The 22,576-nt window shown below is 50.1% G+C and overlaps 1 protein-coding gene across 1 annotated transcript in view; it reads right to left on the bottom strand.

Annotated features, from left to right (window-relative positions):
• SMCHD1 (structural maintenance of chromosomes flexible hinge domain containing 1) overlaps positions 1–22,576 on the bottom strand; it is a 1,955,900-nt gene that overhangs the window by 766,120 nt on the left and 1,167,204 nt on the right. The window contains exon 33 of the mRNA XM_085605822.1: positions 18,794–18,912. Within this exon, the coding sequence (XP_085461948.1) occupies positions 18,794–18,912 (119 nt within the window). The remainder of the gene's footprint in view (positions 1–18,793; positions 18,913–22,576) is intronic.

Below are 22,576 nucleotides of genomic sequence, written 5' to 3'. Positions count from 1 at the left end.
GCCTTGAAAGGTCGGACTAGGAGGGTGCGGAGGCTGCTGCAGAGGGGGCTGTGGTGGACTGGTCTGCCTGCTGGACCCCAGAACCACGGCGGTGGTCCCCACGCCCCCGGCCGTGCAGGAGCTGAACAGCTTGCGCCGTCCAGTGGCTCTGAGTGGGACGTGACGGGGCATCCCTGCCATAGCCAAGAAAGGGGCGAAAAGCAGACTGCGCAGGGCAGTGGTGGAGATTCCCAAGGACCTGGCCGTAGCCTGAGAGTCCTTAAAGCGCTCCAGCGCGTAGTCTGCCTTGTTGCCGAATAGGCGACGGCCATCAAGGGGCATGTCATAAGAATGGATTGGACATCCCCTGAAAAATTAGTCGACCTCAGCCAGGCGTAGCTTCGACTTGCTACCGACGAGGAAATCGTCCTGCCTAGTGAGTCGTCGGTATCCAGCCCACAGCGGATGGTAAACTTTGCTGCGTCTCTCCCTTTGGCAACTGCATGGGAGAGTACGGCCCAGCTCTCCTTCGGGCACTGGGGCAGCACTTGCGCCACCGTATTCCACACAGAGTGGGTGTAACGGTCCAACACACATGCATTGTTTACAGACCGCAGTCCCAAACTGGAAGAAGAGAACACCATCTTCCCAAGATGGTCCAGCTTTTTGGATTCCGAATCAGGTGTTGCGTTAGGGAATGCGCTGGTGGAGGCTTGGACCACCAAGCTCTTAGGTGTGGGGTGTTGGGCTAGGAAAGTCGGGTCGCTCTGGGCCAGGCGGTGGCGTCGGGCAATCATCCTAGCCACAGGAGCCCCTGTGTTGGACCTGGACCAGGTGCCCAAAAGGATGTCAGAAAGGGCTTCATTAAACGGTAGCAGGGGCTCCAAAGAGCTCGCTGACGGTTGAAGAACCTCTGTCAGGAGGTTAGTCCTGACTGCTATCATAGGTAGCTCGAGGTTGAGAGCCTCGGCCGCCCTATGCAACACCACGGTGTACGACGCTCCCTCCTCCATAGCCACTGTAGGAGGAGACAACATGCCAAGGTCTGGAGAGGTATCCAGACCACTGGCTTCCCAAGTTCCTCTCGTCAGTACGGTTTGTAACCCAACCGGTCAGTTAAAGGGTCTCCAGACCCCTCTCAGTCCTCCTCACCCTCCTCTGGCTGCCAATCTGGTCTAAAAGAGCCAGGGTAGAACAAGGGCTTAAAAAGTACCCGTCGGCGCCGGATCCGGCATCGGTCAACGCCAGTCCTGCTCAGTCGACGCCGGCTGGGGACACTACCGGCATCGACTGCGGAAGTGGTGCCGGTGGAATCGGCGCCGGGGGAGGTGTAATCCGGTTGACCGGCACCAATTGCATCCAGGCCTGGATCCAAGGGGACCCTGCGGTGCCGGAGCTACCGGCGTCGAAGGCCCAGGGCCCCCAGCCGAGTCCGCAGGGCCTGAAGGCGTGCCAGCGGAGTTGGGCTGCCCAAAGATGGCATGCTTTGCTTCGTAAAATTGGCGAAGCTGGGCAGGGGTCGCTCCGGGTCCCGGGAAGTGAGGGAAACTCGGAGTCGACCCTTCGGGCTCCTCAGGCACACCCGCCTCCCTCGCCGCGTTGGCCGACCAGGAGAAGTCGAACAGCGATGATGCTTCTTCGACTTCTTCTTGTGCTGCGACTTACCAAAGCAGTGCGAAAGACTTGGAAGAAGACTGGTGGTGGCTCCGCGACTGGTCCCTCGACCTCCAACGTGACTAGGACCTCGAACGGCGCGGACCCGACTGCCAGGCCTCGAGAATCTTTCGGGACTGCTCCCGCAAAAACTTCGGATTCATGGTCCAGCAGACGGAGCACGACTTGGGGTCGTGGTCGCGCTTCAGGCAAAACAGGCACACGTGGTGCGGATCCGTCACCGACATCAGTCGGCTACAGGAGAACCAAGCTTTGAAACCGGACATCCTTGACGTGCACCAGGAGTCGAAGACTCAAAAACGGTGTTGACAAAAGTCGCCAAAAAGGCAGTCTAAAAGTTACTGGAAGTACCGCTCTCTCCGGATCTGCGTTGGCTGGCACGGAAAAAGAAAGAACTGACATCAGCGCGCGAGGGCGGCATCTAAGTAGCTACTGCGATGTCATCCCGGCGACCACGACACCAACGACGAACGCAGAGACGACCGACGCCACCTTTTGACATGCGGGGGTACTGCTGAAGAAAAATTCTCCAGATCCAGTCTGACGCCTGGGGGTAATTCTAAGGTAACGAATATATAACTAATGAACAAGTTACTTACCTTCGGTAACGATGTATCTGTAAGAAACATTAGTTAGTTAGATTCCTCACCTTAGAATATCCCCAGGCGTCAGACTGGATCCGGAAGATTTTTAGTCAGCAATACCCCTTGCGCGTCGCTAGGCGTCGTCTGCGGCTCCGCGGCCGTCATCGGTGTCGTGCGCCGGAATGACGTCGTCGGAGTACTTAGACGCCGCCCTCGCGCGCTGACGTCAGTTCTTGTACATAGCTTTCCGCGCCAGGAAAGCAGAGCCATGCAAAGACCGACACTGGTGCCAAAAATAAAATCTAGGGGCCTGAAAAGGATAACCTTAACCCTAGATGTCAGTTCGCAGAACGGGGAGGATGGGTGGGTCGGTGAGGAATCTAACTAACTAATGTTTCTTACAGATACATCGTTACCGAAGGTAAGTAACTTGTTCATCTGAAAGAAACACGTTAGTTAGATTCCTCACCTTAGAATAGATACCCAAGCAATACCATTCCCGGTGGTGGGTCTGCGAACCAAGATCACACCAGAAAGTCCTGGAGGACAGAACGGCCAAAGAAGCCATCCCTCCGGACTTGGCTGTCAAGGCAATAATGCCTGGCAAACGTGTGTAGCGAAGCCCACGTCGCCGCCTGACAGATGTCCTGCAAAGGGACACCCCGTCCCAAAGCAGTAGTAGCCGCTGTGGCCCGAGTGGAGTGGGCGCGCAGCCCAACAGGAGGGTCCTTTTTTGCCAAGGAGTAACAAATTTTGATGCACAAAACGACCCACCGAGAGATGGTCCGTTTGTGCACCGCTTTCCCCTTCTTAGCACCCACGTATCCAACGAAAAGTTGGTCGTCCACCCGGAACTGCTTTGTGCGGTCCAGATAAAAGGAGAGCGCACGTTTTGGGTCCAGACGGTGGAGCCTCTCTTCCTCTTTGGAAGGATGCGGAGGCGGAAAGAAGGTGGGCAAGGTGACAGACTGCCCAAGATGAAATGGAGTCACCACTTTCGGAAGAAAGGAGGGACGAGGCCGAAGGACAACCTTGTCCGGATGAACAGACAGAAAAGGAGGCTTTGAGGATAAAGCCTGGAGCTCACTCACCCGTCTAGCCGAGGTGATGGCTACCAGAAAAGCAGTCTCAAGAGTCAGAAGACCAAGAGGACAATTGTGAAGAGGCTCGAAGGGAGCGCACATCAGGAATGTCAAGACAAGATTCAAGTCCCACTGACGCATTACAAAAGGGACAGGAGGGAACGTGTGAGTAATGCCTTTCAGAAAGCGTGTAACTACAGGGGACTTGAAAAGAGAAGGCTGATCAGGAAGCCGCAAGAAGGCAGAGATGGCAGCAAGATAACCTTTCAGGGTGCCCAGGGCAGAGCCCTGCCGGGCCAAAGAAAGAAGAAAGAGGAGAACCTCAGAAAGAGGGGCGGAAAGGGGATCCACAGCCTTTGCTGTGCACCATGCCACAAATTTGTTCCACCGGCAGGCGTATACCGTCTTTGTGGAGGGACGCCTGGCTGCCAGAATGATATCACAGACTTCAGGAGGCAAGTCAAATGGCATCAACTGCCGCCGCTCAATCTCCACGCATGGAGGTGGAGGCTGGACAGGTTCGGGTGGAGGACCGTCCCCTGCTGCTGCGACAGAAGATCCTCCCGAAGGGGCAGACGTATCGGAGGATCGGTCAACATACTGAGTAGCTCGGGATACCAGTACCTTCGTGCCCAATCCGGAGCCATCAAGATGACTTGGGCCCGGTCGTGCCTGATCTTCTTCAGCACTCTGGGCAGAAGTGGTATAGGCGGAAAGGCGTACAACAGACCGCAACTCCACTCGCGACGAAAAGCGTCGCCGAGCGAGTGCCGCCTTGGAAATTCCAACGCGCAGAACTGCTGACATTGCGCGTTCTCTTCGGTGGCGACTAGATCTAACCAAGGCTCTCCCCACTGCTGAAAGAGACCTTGCGCCACTTCGTAGTTCAGACGCCATTCGTGATCCATCATGCACCGGCGGCTGAGTTCGTCTGCTCTGGCGTTCAGAGAGCCCGCCAGATGTTGAACCACTAGGGTAACGCCCTGGTGTTCCAGCCATGTCCAGAGGCGCAGAGCCTCCTGACAAAGGGTCCACGACCCCACCCCGCCCTGTTTGTTGCAATACCACATGGCGGTGGTGTTGTCCGTGAACACCTGCACGACACTTCCCCTGACAGAGGGAAGGAAGGCTTTCAGTGCAAGTCGGATCGCTCTCAACTCCAACAAGTTGATGTGGAGACGAGACTCCGCCGGAGACCAGAGGCCTCTGATCTCCGCCTCTCCCATATGGCCACCCCATCCCAGGAGGGACGCATCCGTCACGACGACATGCTCCGGTTGGGGAAGGGAGAGGCTCTTGCCCTTGACCCAATCGCGGTCCGTGAGCCACCACTGCAACTGCTGTGCAGTGCCCCCCGAGATCAAGACATGGTCGGACAGGTTGCCGTGATGCTGGGCCCACTGAAACTTCAGGTCCCACTGCATAGCCCGCATGCGCCGTCTGGCGTGATGCACTAGTAGGATGCAGGAGGCCATCAGCCCCAGAAGCCGCAACACTAGCCTGACCGAGACCCAGGATAGAGGCCGAAAGATGGGAATCAGGGCCTGTATATCCCGGACCCGCTGTTCCGGTGGATGGACCCGGAACTGCGCCGTATCGAGAACCGCTCCGATGAAGAGGAGCTTCTGAGAGGGGCTCCGGGGTCTAGGGCAGCTAGAACCTGAGCCAAAGTTAACATCTTGAACCTTTCCTTCCGGAGGAAGGTATTGACGTTCCGGAGGTCCAAGATAGGGCGTAGGCCCCCTTTGCCCTTCTTGGGAACCAGAAAGTAGTGGGAATAACAACCACGACCTACTTCTGGGCTCGGAACGCGCTCGACGGCCCCCTTGGCCAAGAGGGCCGAAACTTCCTCGTGGAGAAGATTCAAATGATCCCCCGTGAAACGGTGGTGCTGCGGTGGCATGGCTGGAGGGGTCGTCTCGAAGGGGAGGGAGTAGCCCCTTCGGACGATTTGCAGCACCCACCTGTCCGATGTGATGGACCGCCAGTGGAGCAGGTGATGGCGAACTCTGCCGCCCACTGGCGTGGAATGGGCCTGAAAGCTCGGACTAGGAAGGCTTTGAGGCGGATGCTGCCGGGGTGGATGTGGGCTGACCTAGTCGTCCTCCAGAACCGCCTCGGCGGAAACCACGTCCGCGACCGCGCGCAGGTTGATTCTGCGGCTGGTGGCTAGGCGCACGTGAGGAGGCACCCCTTCCTTGGCCACGAAAGGGGCGAAAGGCGGAAGTTTGCGACCGCGGGGCCGAGAGGCCCAAGGACTTGGCCGTAGCCCGGGAGTCCTTAAAGCGATTCAGCGCACTGTCCGCTTTCTCGCCAAAAAGGCGAGTGTCATCAAAGGGCATGTCCATGAGAGAGCTCTGGACATCGCCCGAAAATGACGTGGACCGCAGCCAGGCGTGACGTCTAAGCGCCACTGAGGTAGAAATCGCCCTACCCAGCGAGTCCGTGGTGTCAAGCCCACATCGTATAGCATGTCGCGCGGCATCCCTCCCATCGGCCAGAGCCTGGGTAAGTCGTGTCCGGACCTCCTCCGGACACAGGGGCAGCGCGTCCTCCACCGCATCCCACAGAGAGTGGGAATAATGGTCCAAGAGACAAGCGGTGTTCAAAGACCGCAGGCCCAAACTAAGGGAGGAGAATAGCTTCTTGCCAAACTGCTCTAGTCTCTTGGAATCCCGGTCCGGCGGGGCGGTCGGGAAAGAGGATTGGGAGGTGGAGGCCTGGATAACCAGGCTCTCAGGGGTAGGGTGTTGGGACAGAAAACTGGGGTCGCCCGGAGCAGGGCGGTGGCGCCTGGCGACGTTCCTGTCCACAGGAGGAACTGTGGAGGGCTTGGACCAGGTGCCCTGTAGAACGTCAGTGAGGGCCTCATTGAATGGCAGCAGAGGCTCAGTGGAGCTTGCTGCAGACTGAAGCACCTCAGTGAGGACGTTCGTCCTCACAGCCACGGCAGGTAGCTCGAGCCCAAGGGCTGCGGCCGCCTTGCGCAGCACCACAGAGAAAGCAGCACCCTCCTCCGAAGCCACAGTCGGAGGAGAGATGAATCCAGTGTCTGGCGAGGTATCCAGGCCACTGGCCTCCCCCAGTTCATCTGCTCAGTCCTGGGACAGTTGGGCCTGAGCGGCCATAGGATCCTCGGATCCCTCCCAGTTGTCCCCATCATCCGACTCCTGGTGTAGAGGAGAAAGTAACGGAGCCGGGCGGTAGACAAAATGTGTCTCTAGCGGCGCCGATCGCGGCGTCCATCGACGCCGTACCGGCGCCGGGCCCGGAGTGGGACTGAACCGGGGCTCGACGTCGAACGGAGTCGACGTCGGCGTCGGGGGTGGTACCGGTGTCGACGCCAGCGGAGGAGGCGTGACGAGGTTGACCGGCGTCGACAGGGACTCGAGAACGGGTCCCACGGGCGCCTGCGGCGTCGAGGCCGGAGCCGTCAACGGCGCCGGGGCCGGAGCCACCGGCAGGCAAGGCAGCCCAGTCAGGTCCGCGGGGCCCGAAGGCGCACCAGCGGGCGCCGACGGCGGAGCCAGCTTCCTCATGGCCGAGAGGAAGGCACTGACTTCCGCCGGCGTCGCGTCAGTCCCAGGGACCGGAGGGTATGGGGACGTGCGCGGCGCCTGCGGCTCCGCCGGAGCCGCGGGGGTGGAACCACCCTGACCTTCGGCCGAGTCGCGCGACCGGCGAGGGGAGTCCGAAGAGCGGTGTCGCCTCTTGGACTTCTTGGAATGCTTCGACTTACCCGAAGACTTGGATCCCGACGACCGATGGTGACGTCGGCTGCGGCTCCGCGACCGATCCTTGGACCTCCTCCTGGACCGGGATCCAGAGGCGCGCGGAGCCGAGTGGCGAATCTCGAGAAGCTTACGGGACCGCTCCCGTCTAGCCTTCGAGGTCAGGGCCTTGCAGTCCGAGCACGACGCCGCGTCGTGATCGAGGCCCAAGCAATAAAGGCACCGGCGGTGATGGTCCGTAACCGACATCAAGCGGCTACAGTCCGTACAGGCTTTGAAACCAGGCATCCTACCGGCACCGGAGTCGAGACAGGATCAAAAAGTAGGTTCACCTCTGCTGAACACCAGATGAGTTCTGCTGCAGCGTTCCCAGATACCACCATTGTGCTCGACAGGTCTACCCTTAGCTGGAGCCATAGCCAGTGATGGTACAACTGCAGTGTTGTGTGCCACTCTGCATGCGTGATCAGGAAGCAACAGACCTAGCAGGCATAAGGCTATCAGGATTAGGATTGGAGCTCCCTCCCGAAATATTGGAATGATAACCTGAATGTCTCAGACTCTTTGGATAGGAGAGAAGGCTTGAAGCTAGATCCTATTCAGAGCTGCTCCTGAGAACAGTAGATGCTGTTAGGGCTCCAGGTAATTTGGGCACATTGAAAGTGAAGCCCAGGTTGAACAGCACAGACGTTGTTAAATACAATTGACCTTACATCATCAACAGCGACTCAGCTTTGAGCAGACAGTTGTCCAAGAATGGGCATAATGGGATTCCCATCCTCCTGAGAAGAGCCATCACCACTGCAGTCAACTGTCGAAAATCGAGCCAAATTGGAGGATAGTGAACTTAAAGTGAATGGAGCCCAACACAAAATGTAGGTATCTCCGGTGCAACTTCAGGCTCGGTATGTAGCACTGACGCATACAGCAAGTCGAATGACACCATTCAGTTTCCAGTTCCAAAAGAACCTAAGTCGGGGACAGCATTCTGAATTTCTTATTGCGGAGGAAAAAGTAGAAGAGCCGGAAGTCAAGGATCAAATGAAGACGGTAATCCTTTTTAGAAAGCAGAACACACCAGGACAAGTACCCCTGCCCAATTTCCTGCTCTGGCACCAACTCCACCACTCCACTATAATTCCAGGCACAGCTCTTGAACTGCTTGCCTCTCTTTCTTTTGTGGCCATAGGGTGAATGCTACGACATGATTCACAGGTACGTGAATTATGATCCAACCCCATGCACCACAGACAGGTGGATTGAGTGTCTGTAATAGCCGTCTGTCTATCAAGATCCTAACAAGGCTTAAAGCATGTATACTTAAGGGAAAGCAGCCGTAGTACTGCACCATAATGTTTGGTGAGGAAATTGTTTCCTCTGACAGACCTCTGTCTCTCTCACTCTCGATCCACATTGAAACAGTAGAAAAAGGGAGAAAATATTAGGATGCTGAGGCTCGATGACAAGTGAAGTCACAATGGGATCTCTTCTCGTGCGAATGTGGATCCGGCACCCTCTACTAGCATGGGAGAACTACTAAAGTTTGCAGGATCCAGTCTGATATCTTGAGTAATCAAAAAGTGAGGATTCCGAAGTTGGAAGTATCCATCAGAATGGAAAGGGGCACAATGGGGCCCTGAACCGAATTAAAACGCATTGTCAAAGTAATATCTACTAAAAATGCCACCTTCAATTACAGAACTTTGAAGTGGCAAGAATGTAGAGACTCAAAGTGAGTCCCCACAAGAAAATAAATAACTAGTCTGCAGGTCCAAAACAGATCAAGAAAGGGTTCCAAAGAAAACTTAAGTTGAAGATCTTTCAAAAACCTTGGCACAATTCCATGTTCCTTCCTTTGGCAAAGAGCTACAGGACACCGCCCCCTTGCCCCCATTCAAGACTAGAAAAATGTGATCTACGACACAAACATTCACTTCACATTTGTGATTAACTGGTACTTCTGCTCAACCAGACTATAATTTATATCCTTACCTTTAATCACACAAATTCCTCATCCTTAGAAAATCCCCCAGATGCCAGACTGGATCCAAAAACTTTCCATAGCAGTGCTCCTCTGTGCCACTAGGTTCCGCCCCCGGAAGTGACAGAGCAGTCACATATAGGTGTCACCCCCTGCATGCCAATATCAGTTTCTTCCCTAAATCGTTCCACTCCCACTAAAGCGGAGCACAAAATAAATGTGGTGCCAGCGTGTAGAACCCTAAATTGGAACATTTTAAGTAGACAAGTCATTCAACAAAACTAGAAGATGGGAGGGTTGTGAGGAACCTGTAGTTAGAGTATCCACTAGAAAGAGAGTTACAGAAAGTAAATAACTTGTTCTTCTGATGGATACTTTTAACCGCAGATTCCTCACTTTAAGACTAGATACCAAAGCAGTATGTGGCGTGGTGGTGGGTCAGGGAAATGATTCAAACCAAAAATTCCTGCAGGACCCAATGACCAAAATGCCCATCCCGTCGGACCTGGCTATCAAGGCAGAAGTCCTCCAAGAGCTTCTGCGCTGATGCCATGTAGCAGCTTGATAAATATCCAGTAAAGGCACGCCACCTGTCAGCACAATAGTAGTAGCCTTTGCTCCGGTAAAGTGAGCTCTCAATCCCTGAGGGGGCTGCTTCTTAGCCAATCTGTAGCAGATCTTGATGCAGAGGACTTTCCATCTGAATGGTGCTCTCTTTTGCACTGCCTTATGTTCTTTTGCCCCAGAGAACCCCGCAAAGGGCTGATCTCCCATCTGATGGACTTTATTATGTAAGCGCTCAGCGCTCTTTTGGATTCCAAAGGATGGACTTATTCCTTCTCTTTCAAGGAGTGAGATGGGCAAAGAACGCTGAGAGTGGGACTGACTTGACGGCGTGATATGGAGTAACAACCTTTGGTAGAAAGGTTGCTCTAGTCTGTAGCATTAATGCACAAGTTACTACTTGTGTAACGATATATCTGTAAGAGAGATTAGTTAGTGATAGATTCCTTACCTTAGAATATCTCCAGGTGTCAGACTGGATCCGGAAAGTTTTGCTAGCAGTACCCCAGCGCGTCAGTAGGTGGCGTCCTGCGGCTCCGCGTCTATTGCTGGCGCCGAGATGACGTCACGGAGACTCCTTAGGCGCCACCCATGCGCGCTGTCAGTTCTGTACACGACTTTCCACGCCAGGAAAGCAGAGCCATGCAAGAAACTGACCACTGATGCCATGAAACTAGGGCCCTGAAAGGGGGATGACCTTAACCCAAGAATCAGTTCGCAGAACGGGGAGGATGGGTGGGGCGGTAAGGAATCCATCACTAACTAATGTCTCTTACTGATATATCGTTACACAAGTAGTAACTTGTGCATCTGAATTAGACACGTTAGTGATAGATTCCTTACCTTAGAATAGATACCCCAGCAATACCAACCCCGGTGGAGGGTCTGCGAACAGATTACACCAGAAAGTCACGGAGAACAGAACGGCCAAAGAAGTCGTCTCTCCGGACTTGGCTGTCCAGGCAGTAATAATAATAATAATACTGGATTTTATACAGCGCGAACAGCTACCTCGCGAGGAGGTGTCCCGGCGCTAGTAGATCACTGATAACCTTAGGCATAAAAATAGGAGAGCTAGCGTGGCTGGGAGAAGAGCCAGGTCTTTAGCAATTTCCTAAAGCAGGGTTCGGAGGGGGCCTGTTGGTAAACGTGTGCAGCGAGGCCCACGTAGCTGCCTGACAAATGTCCTGCAAGGTAACGCTGCTTCCCAAGGCAGTAGTGGCTGCAGTTGCCCTGGTCGAATGGGCACGCAGCCCCACAGGAGGCTCCTTCTTAGCCAAGGAGTAACATGCTTTGTTGCACAGAACGACCCACTGCGAGATGGTCCGCTTGTGCACAGCCCGACCTTTTTTGGCGCCCACGTAGCCAACAAAGAGCTGGTCATCCACCCGGAACTGCTGTGTACGCTTCAGATAGAATGGGAGCCTCTCCTCCTCCCTTGAAGGATTCGGAGGCAGAAAGAAGGTGGGCAAAGGGATGGTCTGCCCGATGTGGAAGGGGGTGACAACCTGTAGCAAGAAAGAAGGACGGGTCCGTAAAACCACCTTGTCCAGATGAACAGAAAGGAAAGGAGATTTGGAAGAAAGAGTCTGAAGCTCACTCACTCTTCCGGCAGAGGTGATAGCTACCAGGAAAGCTGTCTTGAGAGTGAGAAGACGCAAAGGACAGTTATGAAGGGGTTCGAAGGGAGCGCACATCAGATATGTCAAGACAAGGTTTAAGTCCCATTGAGGCATTATGAACGGCACAGGAGGAAACGTGTGCGTAATGCCTTTTAGGAAACGGTCAAGAACCGGGGACTTAAAAAGAGGAGGCTGATCTGGAAGCCGTAGAAAGGCGGAGATGGCCGAAATATAACCTTTGACAGTGCCCAGAGCAGGACCCTGCTGGGCCAAAGAAAGAAGGAACATAAGGACTTCGGAAAGAAGGGTAGAAAGGGGATCCACAGCCTTAGATGTGCACCATGACAAAAACTTGTTCCACCTGCAGGCGTATACCATTTTAGTGGAGGGACGCCTGGCTGCCAGAATGACATCACAAACTTCGGGAGGAAGATCGAAAGCTGTCAACTGTCGCCGCTCAATCTCCACGCATGGAGGTGGAGGCTGGACAGGTGTGGGTGGAGGACCGTCCCCTGCTGCTGCAACAGAAGATCCTCCCGAAGAGGCAGTCGGATCGGGAGATCGATCGCCATGCTAAGTAGCTCGGGATACCAGTATCTTTGGGCCAATCCGGACCCACAAGGATGACTTGGGCCCGGTTGCGCCGAATCTTCTTCAGCACTCTGGGCAGAAGTGGTATAGGCGGAAAGACGTACAACAGACCGCAACTCCACTCGTGACGAGAAGTGTCGCCGAGCGAGTGCCGCCTTGGAAATTCCAACGCGCAGAACTGATGACATTGCGCGTTCTCTTCTGTGGCGAATATATCTAACCAAGGCCCTCCCCACTGCTGAAAGGGACCTTGCGCCACGTCCGAGAAAATCCCCCAGATGCCAGACTGGATCCAAAAACTTTCCATAGCAGTGCTCCTCTGTGCCACTAGGTTCCGCCCCCGGAAGTGACAGAGCAGTCACATATAGTTGTCACCCCCTGCATGCCAATATCAGTTTCTTCCCTAAATCGTTCCACTCCCACTAAAGCGGAGCACAAAATAAATGTGGTGCCAGCGTGTAGAACCCTAAATTGGAACATTTTAAGTAGACAAGTCATTCAACAAAACTAGAAGATGGGAGGGTTGTGAGGAACCTGTAGTTAGAGTATCCACTAGAAAGAGAGTTACAGAAAGTAAATAACTTGTTCTTCTGATGGATACTTTTAACCGCAGATTCCTCACTTTAAGACTAGATACCAAAGCAGTATGTGGCGTGGTGGTGGGTCAGGGAAATGATTCAAACCAAAACTTCCTGCAGGACCCAATGACCAAAATGCCCATCCCGTCGGACCTGGCTATCAAGGCAGAAGTCCTCCAAGAGCTTCTGCGCTGATGCCATGTAGCAGCTTGATAAATATCCAGTAAAGGCACGCCACCTGTCAGCACAATAGTAGTAGCCTTTGCTCCGGTAAAGTGAGCTCTCAATCCCTGAGGGGGCTGCTTCTTAGCCAATCTGTAGCAGATCTTGATGCAGAGGACTTTCCATCTGAATGGTGCTCTCTTTTGCACTGCCTTATGTTCTTTTGCCCCAGAGAACCCCGCAAAGGGCTGATCTCCCATCTGATGGACTTTATTATGTAAGCGCTCAGCGCTCTTTTGGATTCCAAAGGATGGACTTATTCCTTCTCTTTCAAGGAGTGAGATGGGCAAAGAACGCTGAGAGTGGGACTGACTTGACGGCGTGATATGGAGTAACAACCTTTGGTAGAAAGGTTGCTCTAGTCTGTAGCATTAATGCACAAGTTACTACTTGTGTAACGATATATCTGTAAGAGAGATTAGTTAGTGATAGATTCCTTACCTTAGAATATCTCCAGGTGTCAGACTGGATCCGGAAAGTTTTGCTAGCAGTACCCCAGCGCGTCAGTAGGTGGCGTCCTGCGGCTCCGCGTCTATTGCTGGCGCCGAGATGACGTCACGGAGACTCCTTAGGCGCCACCCATGCGCGCTGTCAGTTCTGTACACGACTTTCCACGCCAGGAAAGCAGAGCCATGCAAGAAACTGACCACTGATGCCATGAAACTAGGGCCCTGAAAGGGGGATGACCTTAACCCAAGAATCAGTTCGCAGAACGGGGAGGATGGGTGGGGCGGTAAGGAATCCATCACTAACTAATGTCTCTTACTGATATATCGTTACACAAGTAGTAACTTGTGCATCTGAATTAGACACGTTAGTGATAGATTCCTTACCTTAGAATAGATACCCCAGCAATACCAACCCCGGTGGAGGGTCTGCGAACAGATTACACCAGAAAGTCACGGAGAACAGAACGGCCAAAGAAGTCGTCTCTCCGGACTTGGCTGTCCAGGCAGTAATAATAATAATAATACTGGATTTTATACAGCGCGAACAGCTACCTCGCGAGGAGGTGTCCCGGCGCTAGTAGATCACTGATAACCTTAGGCATAAAAATAGGAGAGCTAGCGTGGCTGGGAGAAGAGCCAGGTCTTTAGCAATTTCCTAAAGCAGGGTTCGGAGGGGGCCTGTTGGTAAACGTGTGCAGCGAGGCCCACGTAGCTGCCTGACAAATGTCCTGCAAGGTAACGCTGCTTCCCAAGGCAGTAGTGGCTGCAGTTGCCCTGGTCGAATGGGCACGCAGCCCCACAGGAGGCTCCTTCTTAGCCAAGGAGTAACATGCTTTGTTGCACAGAACGACCCACTGCGAGATGGTCCGCTTGTGCACAGCCCGACCTTTTTTGGCGCCCACGTAGCCAACAAAGAGCTGGTCATCCACCCGGAACTGCTGTGTACGCTTCAGATAGAATGGGAGCCTCTCCTCCTCCCTTGAAGGATTCGGAGGCAGAAAGAAGGTGGGCAAAGGGATGGTCTGCCCGATGTGGAAGGGGGTGACAACCTGTAGCAAGAAAGAAGGACGGGTCCGTAAAACCACCTTGTCCAGATGAACAGAAAGGAAAGGAGATTTGGAAGAAAGAGTCTGAAGCTCACTCACTCTTCCGGCAGAGGTGATAGCTACCAGGAAAGCTGTCTTGAGAGTGAGAAGACGCAAAGGACAGTTATGAAGGGGTTCGAAGGGAGCGCACATCAGATATGTCAAGACAAGGTTTAAGTCCCATTGAGGCATTATGAACGGCACAGGAGGAAACGTGTGCGTAATGCCTTTTAGGAAACGGTCAAGAACCGGGGACTTAAAAAGAGGAGGCTGTTCTGGAAGCCGTAGAAAGGCGGAGATGGCCGAAATATAACCTTTGACAGTGCCCAGAGCAGGACCCTGCTGGGCCAAAGAAAGAAGGAACATAAGGACTTCGGAAAGAAGGGTAGAAAGGGGATCCACAGCCTTAGATGTGCACCATGACAAAAACTTGTTCCACCTGCAGGCGTATACCATTTTAGTGGAGGGACGCCTGGCTGCCAGAATGACATCACAAACTTCGGGAGGAAGATCGAAAGCTGTCAACTGTCGCCGCTCAATCTCCACGCATGGAGGTGGAGGCTGGACAGGTGTGGGTGGAGGACCGTCCCCTGCTGCTGCAACAGAAGATCCTCCCGAAGAGGCAGTCGGATCGGGAGATCGATCGCCATGCTAAGTAGCTCGGGATACCAGTATCTTTGGGCCAATCCGGACCCACAAGGATGACTTGGGCCCGGTTGCGCCGAATCTTCTTCAGCACTCTGGGCAGAAGTGGTATAGGCGGAAAGACGTACAACAGACCGCAACTCCACTCGTGACGAGAAGTGTCGCCGAGCGAGTGCCGCCTTGGAAATTCCAACGCGCAGAACTGATGACATTGCGCGTTCTCTTCTGTGGCGAATATATCTAACCAAGGCCCTCCCCACTGCTGAAAGGGACCTTGCGCCACGTCCGAGTTCAGACGCCACTCGTGAACCATCAAGCACTGGCAGCTGAGTTCTTTCGCCCTGGCGTTCAGAGAACCTGCCAGGTGTTGAACCACCAAGGTAATGCCTTGATGTTCCAGCCATGTCAAGAGGCGCAGAGCCTCCTGACATAGGGTCCAGGACCCCACCCCACCCTGTTTGTTGCAATACCACATGGCGGTGGTGTTGTCCGTGAACACCTGCACCACACTTCCTCGAACAGAGGGAAGGAATGCTTTCAGTGCAAGTTGTAGTGAATGAGCCACTTTGTGGTCTGACACCCTATGATGACCCTCAACCACCACCATTTTGTACTGACTTAAGTGTGTTATGTTACCTTAGCCTTAATGTTGGATGGGTTTGCATATGCCTGCTTCTCTTCTGTCCTGTAATCTTGCTGTCTTTTAGTAGAATAGTCTTGCCAAGAATAGAAGGTATGGGATGTTGAGGTGCAGTTTTGTGGTTGGTAGTGCACACATGTGCTCAATGTTGTATACTGAGGGATAAAGTCTATAGTGTTTTTTGGGTTATGTGAATTAAGTGTTGAACTATTGCCTTTGACATGGCTTCATGTCATTCTGATTTTTGACATTACCTTGCTGTATGGCAGTGCTGACTATTGCCTTTGACATGGTTTCATGTCATCCTTGCTTTTCTGATTCCATCTTACTTTGGGCCTTTGTGTGCATGGCTTAACTAACTCCATTTTTATGACTGAAGCTATTTCCTGTGCCTGCACGAAGCTACAGAGGTGGGGAGGGCATGTATTGCTCTTCTCCTGTTTTTCGCACTTTACTGACTAGAGAGAACTGGTTCTTATCAGAGGAATGTACATGGTCTGTCTCGGAGCCATAGCAAAGGCCTGATCAACCGATGCAGTGGCCTTGGAGCAGGCTGGTACAGGATCTCATGAGAACGAGGGGGCGAGGCTTGCTAGAAGCTCCGTTGTGTTTGAATTTGTATTAAAAAGGGGAGCCTACACTGGCCTGGTGGAAGTTCACGCCGTGGAGCAGACGTGTTGTCACGGAAGAGTGGAGCTGGTGTCACCTCTGAGCTTTCACCCGGTTCAAGCAATGGACTCCCCTTGAGCGAAGTGGGGTGAAATGATGGAGCAGTAGGTGAGGTGTCTCTGCTACTGTCTCTTGATTCTTTTCTGAATTCTTTCCTTTCCTTCTTATTTTCTGTTTCTTATATTTATACATATATATTTCTACATATATATTTGCTTTGATTGTGTATTTCAATTGGTTATTGATATGTTAGAGTCTGCTATGATACGTACATTTGGCTTACCGTGTGGTGCTATTTACTAATAAATATATATCCCAGATATACCAATTCGTCTTTTCCTTGTAGCAGGAGGTGTGGACTCTTCTTGGCCAAGTATTCTGTTGTAGAAGGATGGGTGAATTCACTTCTAGCAGGTAATTGTGTTATAGGAAGTTGTTCTACTCCTGGCAAGTGATGTGCAAAGTATATCTCGCTCTAGAGAAGTGTTGTGTGTGTTACCTTGGTCTAGAGGAGACTCATGTGATATGTTAAATTCCATAAGTTTGGAACTGATATTCTCTCCCTGGGAAAGTGACGGTACATACCTTGGTCCAGGGGAGATCTGAGACCTTTCATTACACAAGTCTGATTGCCTGAAGCTCCAAAAGGTTGATATGGAGCCGGGACTCCGCCGGAGACCAGAGTCCTCTGATCTCCGCCTCTCCTAAATGGCTCGCCATCCCAGGAGGGACGCATCCATCACCACTGTGTGCTCCGGTTCGGAAGGGAGAGGGATCTGCCACTGACCCAATTGCAATTCGTGAGCCACCACCGTAAGTGTCGTGCAGTGCCCTCCGAGATCTGGTATGATCGGACAGGTTGCCCTGATGCTACGCCCACTGGAACTTCAGGTCCCACTGCAGAGCCCACATATGCCATCTGGCATGTTGCACTAGTAGGATGCAGGAGGCCATCAGGCCCAGGAGCCGGAGGGTCATCCTGACTGAAACCCGGGACAGAGGCTGAAAGATCGGAATCATAGCCTGAAAATCCTGGACTCGCTGCTCGGGAGGATAAACCCGAAACAGCATCGAATCCAGAACCGCTCCGATGAAGGGGAGCTTCTGAGAGGGACTCAGGTGCGACTTCGGCACGTTGATGGAGAACCCCAGAAAATGCAGGAGATCAGCCGTAGTCTGAAGGTGGTTGACGACTGCCTGGGGCGAGCCCGTCTTCAACAACCAGTCATCAAGGTAAGGGAAGACTGACACCCCGACCTGCGCAGATGAGCTGCGACCACCACCATCACCTTCGTGAACACCCGAGGGGCGCTGGTAAGGCCCAAGGGGAGCACGGCAAACTGAAAATGCTCCTGGCCTACCGTGAACCTCAGGTCACGCCGGTGGGTTTGATATGCGTTGGTAACTGATTTGCTACGTTACACTATCAAATAGGATTTCGGTGGCCAACGGTATTGAATGCTGCAGACAGATCCAGGAGTTATCAGAGTGCAGTGCACGGAGAGCGTTTATCCGTACAGTTAAAGATCTCTTCTATGATTTTTTGTAATGTAGCTTTTGTTTCTCATTGGGGTCTGATATCAGACTGGAAATCCATTAGGAGGCTATTACCTTCTAGATGAGAAAAGAGTTGCCGGGATACAATAGTATTTATGAAACCCCAGACATGGATCTATAGTTCGCATTATTCTCAGGGCCTTTGGATGGTGTTTTGAGGCCAGGTGTAAAAATGTGACGACTGAATGTCTGAGGAATAGTTCTACTAGCAAGATATGCATTATTTTAGTCTCATGATAAGCGATAGTATAGCTGAAAGGCTTAGATTGACACTTGTGGTGTTGCAAATGTCCCAGTTATGGAAGTGTCAAAGGCCAGAGTAAAGTCTGATATGATGGTAGAGGTATGTGGCAGTGGGTTGTTAGGCAGCCAAGCTATTGTTGGGATGCTCTGTCTTAAAGCAGACATTTTGTTTGTGGAAAAAAATAATACATTGCCACAAATTCATGGGAAAGGTGTCAGGTGGGTGGACAAAGGTCTTACTGTAGTCACCTCTTTACACATTTGGAATAATCCTCTAGTCATATGTTGGCATAATTGATGCAGTACTGGAAGTATGCTTTTTTGGGTTTGATGCAAGCTAGTTTATAACCTCTTGAATGGACGCTCTATACTGTATAATCGGAGGGAAACTTGGATTTGGCCACTTGCCTTTCAAGAACCTGGTCTTTGTGTTTTACCTGGAGGAGGTTGTTTGTGTACCAATGGTTAGACTTCATGGATACACTTTTCTATGACAAAGCAGGGACGGCAATAGCTAGGACATTCTATGAGACATTATTTTCAAGTGGGGAGGAGGTCCTACATTGACATGAATTTAGGATTGACAATTTGGCAAATCAATGGGATTCTATAAGAAAAAGTATCCATTAGTAACCAAGGCAAGCAAGTAATGTCTAGGGATATTTCAGCGGATGAGAAATCACCAGGAAGAAGTTTGTTTAGAAACATACTTAATAGTGGGAAGAAAGAACAAATTAAGCAAGTAATAAACATAAAATCAGCTGTAATTGTGCTCAAAAATAATTATTTATAAACCAAAGAAAGGTTTGAACAGTTCAAAATCAAAATGTATATGTAGAGTAAAGGGAACATTTGCCTTTTTGTGATCTAAAATATCAATAATATTTGAATACTCACACTATCAACAGGTGGGCGGCTTCCATTACTGTGCCCTTTCCACAATTTCATGGAAATGCTGCCCGAACTTATGTTCTTAATGATGGTGTCATCTTCTGAAACAATACTTACTATAAACTCTACAGAAGAAGAAAAGTTTGCAAAATGATTAATTTTAAGCATAGACATACTCTAAACAAGTACTACATGCAATAGACTTACTACATCATATAGCGTACTACCCCATGCACATTTGGATATTTCCATAACAATGATCCAGCTAATCACACACTGGCTGGGGCAGCTCGGTATTCCCATGTTGGTATTATTAGATGACATGCAAAACTACAATTGTACTATGTTTTAAGTACTGAAAAGTAGTCCTATTAGTAATGCAGGAATTAATTAGATTTGTGAGGAGTATATGTACTGATATTTTAAGAAGTGAATTCCTCTTATTTATTGCTATAAATATTATGACAACCTATGCATTAGATTTGATCTGAGAGTTGTACTTTGGATGGAAGGTGTGAGCGCTATGGTTTGGGGAGCTAAACATAAGTAAGGAATTTTGTTTTTATTTCACAACCATAACTGCGTTTCAATAGTTAATTTCAGATAGTTTTAAACATACATAAGTTGTTAGGAGCAAAGTAAGCCATGATTTCATATTGAATGTTTTTTCCTTCTTTTTTTAAGATGAAAAGGTAAAAGGGTTATATTGGTGGTAGTGTGGATATATGATGTGAGCGTGTGGAAGCTTAGGCAACGAATAAATGCCTCTGTATTATGTTGTAGCGTACCTAGTTTAGCATGGCTTTCAGCTATGTGCAGAACAGGTTTATATGAGATTCCCATACTTTAGTAACTTGATAACAGCTTACCAACTTTCATGTAGATTCATAGGGCAGCAAAACAGTTATTAGCAGATGAAAAAGTTTCTGTCCCTCCTTTTATCTTTGCCCTCATTTTGATGGATTTGCACAAAACTTGCGAAGCCCACAGAACGCTAAACATGTCTGCCAAATTGCATGAGAAACCATCAAACGATGCCAAAGTTATTATCAAATGGTTGTTTCTCCACCCCTTTTAACTATGCCACCCAATTGAAAGATCTGTAAAAATGTAAATAGACCAAGAGTGAACAAAACATGCTAAGGACTGACAAATGTCGTGCAAAACACATTTTAGCCCAAGATGTCATCAGTGATGTCATGAGTGATGTCACTGACCATGTCATGAGTGATGTAATATGTGACGTCATCAGCAGTGGATTGCGGGCGCGCGAGTTATAGTTAGCTGAACTAACTATAACAGGGCAATTTCATTGGTTTTTTACGAGTGAAATGTCCAGCTAACTAGAACATGTGTGAAACCTATGGTTTTTTCAGTGAATTTACAAGGTTTTTTAAATGCTAATTTCTAACTATAACGTGTGTGAAACCTATGTTTTTTTCAGTGAATATATATATATATATATATATATATATATATACACACACACACACACATATCTACGCTCCACTTGCACCGTGCCAGAGTCACTCGCGGTCGGGTGCTTTAGTTACGGTGGTGCCGTCCGCAATTATTAAAGCTCAAACCTTCCTCGTATTTAAGGAAATGTAAGCACTCACGGGTAACGTTATATCTGGTCTTTTATTTCCAGAAAAAACGCGTTTCGGCGGTCTGCTTTGTTCGGTGTTACCGACACACCGCGGGCAGCCGTCTTTTAAACCCACACATATGGAATAGACAATAGACAACAACAATACAGAAGCAGTAGTGCCATCTTGTAATGTGTAAACATTGTTGTTCATATGCTAACGCATTCAAAGCAAACCAGTACAGATACATATCGATTCAATCCATTAACTGGCATTAAAAAGCATACTGTCACGGTTACCCTATTATTTAGTGATCACCGATATTCAACAATTTCAGGCCACATTTTTGGTAGTATATCTACCTACTTCCATCATGACATCATATTCACTAAATCTTGCCGTGAATCGGCAAATGTCCATTGCACATGACCTTATTGTGTGAGAAAACGACATACTGTTAAAAAACATGGTCATTGGCAGGGGACAATCAGATCATCCGATCGGCTAATCCCTAGCACAACAATACCATTTTGTGCACTGAACGTTAATTCGTATAAGTGAACCAATTATTGTAACCATATACTCATGAAAATTCAAGTCCCCAAATGTGAGGCTAACTCCTCATTACTGTTCAGACCCCTGGGAAACTTAGTTTGTAAATCGATTATATATCGTGATTCCAACCTACGCAATATCTTGAGTCGATCTCCCCCTCTTATGTTCTCTGGAACATGATCAAGGCCAAAGTATTGTAGCACATTTCTGTTAGAAGTAAGTTTAACATCATAGTGCCTTGCTACAGGATATGACATCGCTTTTTGCAATTGCCCTCCTGTGTTCAAGTATCCTAATTTTCAAAGGATGAATAGTGCTGCCTATATAACAGAGGCCACAAGGGCATACCAAGCAGTAGACAGCGTAAGAAGTACTGCAAGTCAAACATTTCTTAATTGGTCTTTTCAAATTAATGTCTGGTACTAGGTACATCAAAACTCTTGCTATTTGAGCAGGCTTTGCACTTACCACATGGGAAAAAGCCTTGCATTTCCTTCAAAGTTCCCATCACTAGGGGTCCTTAGTCAGGTGACTACTTACTAACCTATCTTTCAAGGATCTCGCCTTAAAAGTCACCACCCTTACTTGAAATCCAGTGGCAGTGGACTATCTTGACCTGAAAGTGTTTGTATCTGAAGGCAGGTTAGAAACAGCCCTTTACCGCAAAACAACTGACATACCTAGTACCAGACATTAATTTGAAAAGACCAATTAAGAAATGTTTGACTTGCAGTACTTCTTACGATTTGCGAGGCTCCTTTCCCTGTGGTAAATGCAGGGCTTGCGCCACCAGTAAAAGGGTGATGGCATATGAGGTGCCTGGGACGAAAAGAGCAAGGAAGATCACTAAATTCATGAGGTGCAGTACCACATTTATGGTATATTGTTTGACTTGCCAATGCAACCTCAGATATGTAGGGAGCACCATAAACCAAGTGAAAATGAGGGTCCTAAAACATCAAAGGGCCATCGCCAGCAATGACACAAACTATCCGGTGGCGCAGCATTTTGCCAGCCACCATATGAGAGACAGTTCCCTGTTGCAGTTTCACTGCCTTGACCACGTCCACAGAGATGTCAGAGGAGGGGATAGGGAGAAGAGACTCAGGAGGCTCGAATCTAGATTCATCATAGAACTCCAATGTAAAATTTCCAGGAGGCTTGAATAGTGGGGAAGAACTCGCTGTACATTTGGGGACGTAAATACTCCTTTAGAGTAGTTGGGCCTATCATAAACGTACTGAAGGGACTGCAGTAAGCGTACATCCTGTAGGTAAATAGTGGCCCATTCGGGCAATATAACATCAATGTACGACGGGCTATTAATTGGGAGAGGGGAGTGGAAGACAAACTAGTGAATCTTATCACTATGGATTAAATTATCCACTTATAGGCCTATACAGGGCGACATTTAGGTTTGCGATCCACCTATAGAACATGAGGTTGTGCATGCAGCATCAGAAATATAAGGAAGTGAACAGTCCCCACAATGAATTACCGTGTAAATATGTACATAGCAATACTGCAGTAAATGTATATAATGCTAATGTTATACATAAGGATGCGCTTGAATTTAATTTACTCGCTCTGATTCAATTGTATTTACAATATGAGTTGTGAAATAAATTCTATAGTTCAGAGAGTT

This window comes from Triturus cristatus, chromosome 5_1 (genome assembly GCF_964204655.1).
Source record: "Triturus cristatus chromosome 5_1, aTriCri1.1, whole genome shotgun sequence".
In the NCBI taxonomy this organism is placed as follows: domain Eukaryota; kingdom Metazoa; phylum Chordata; class Amphibia; order Caudata; family Salamandridae; genus Triturus; species Triturus cristatus.
Note: the sequence above shows the minus strand (reverse complement) of the source record. Positions and strands in the feature narration are given on the sequence as shown.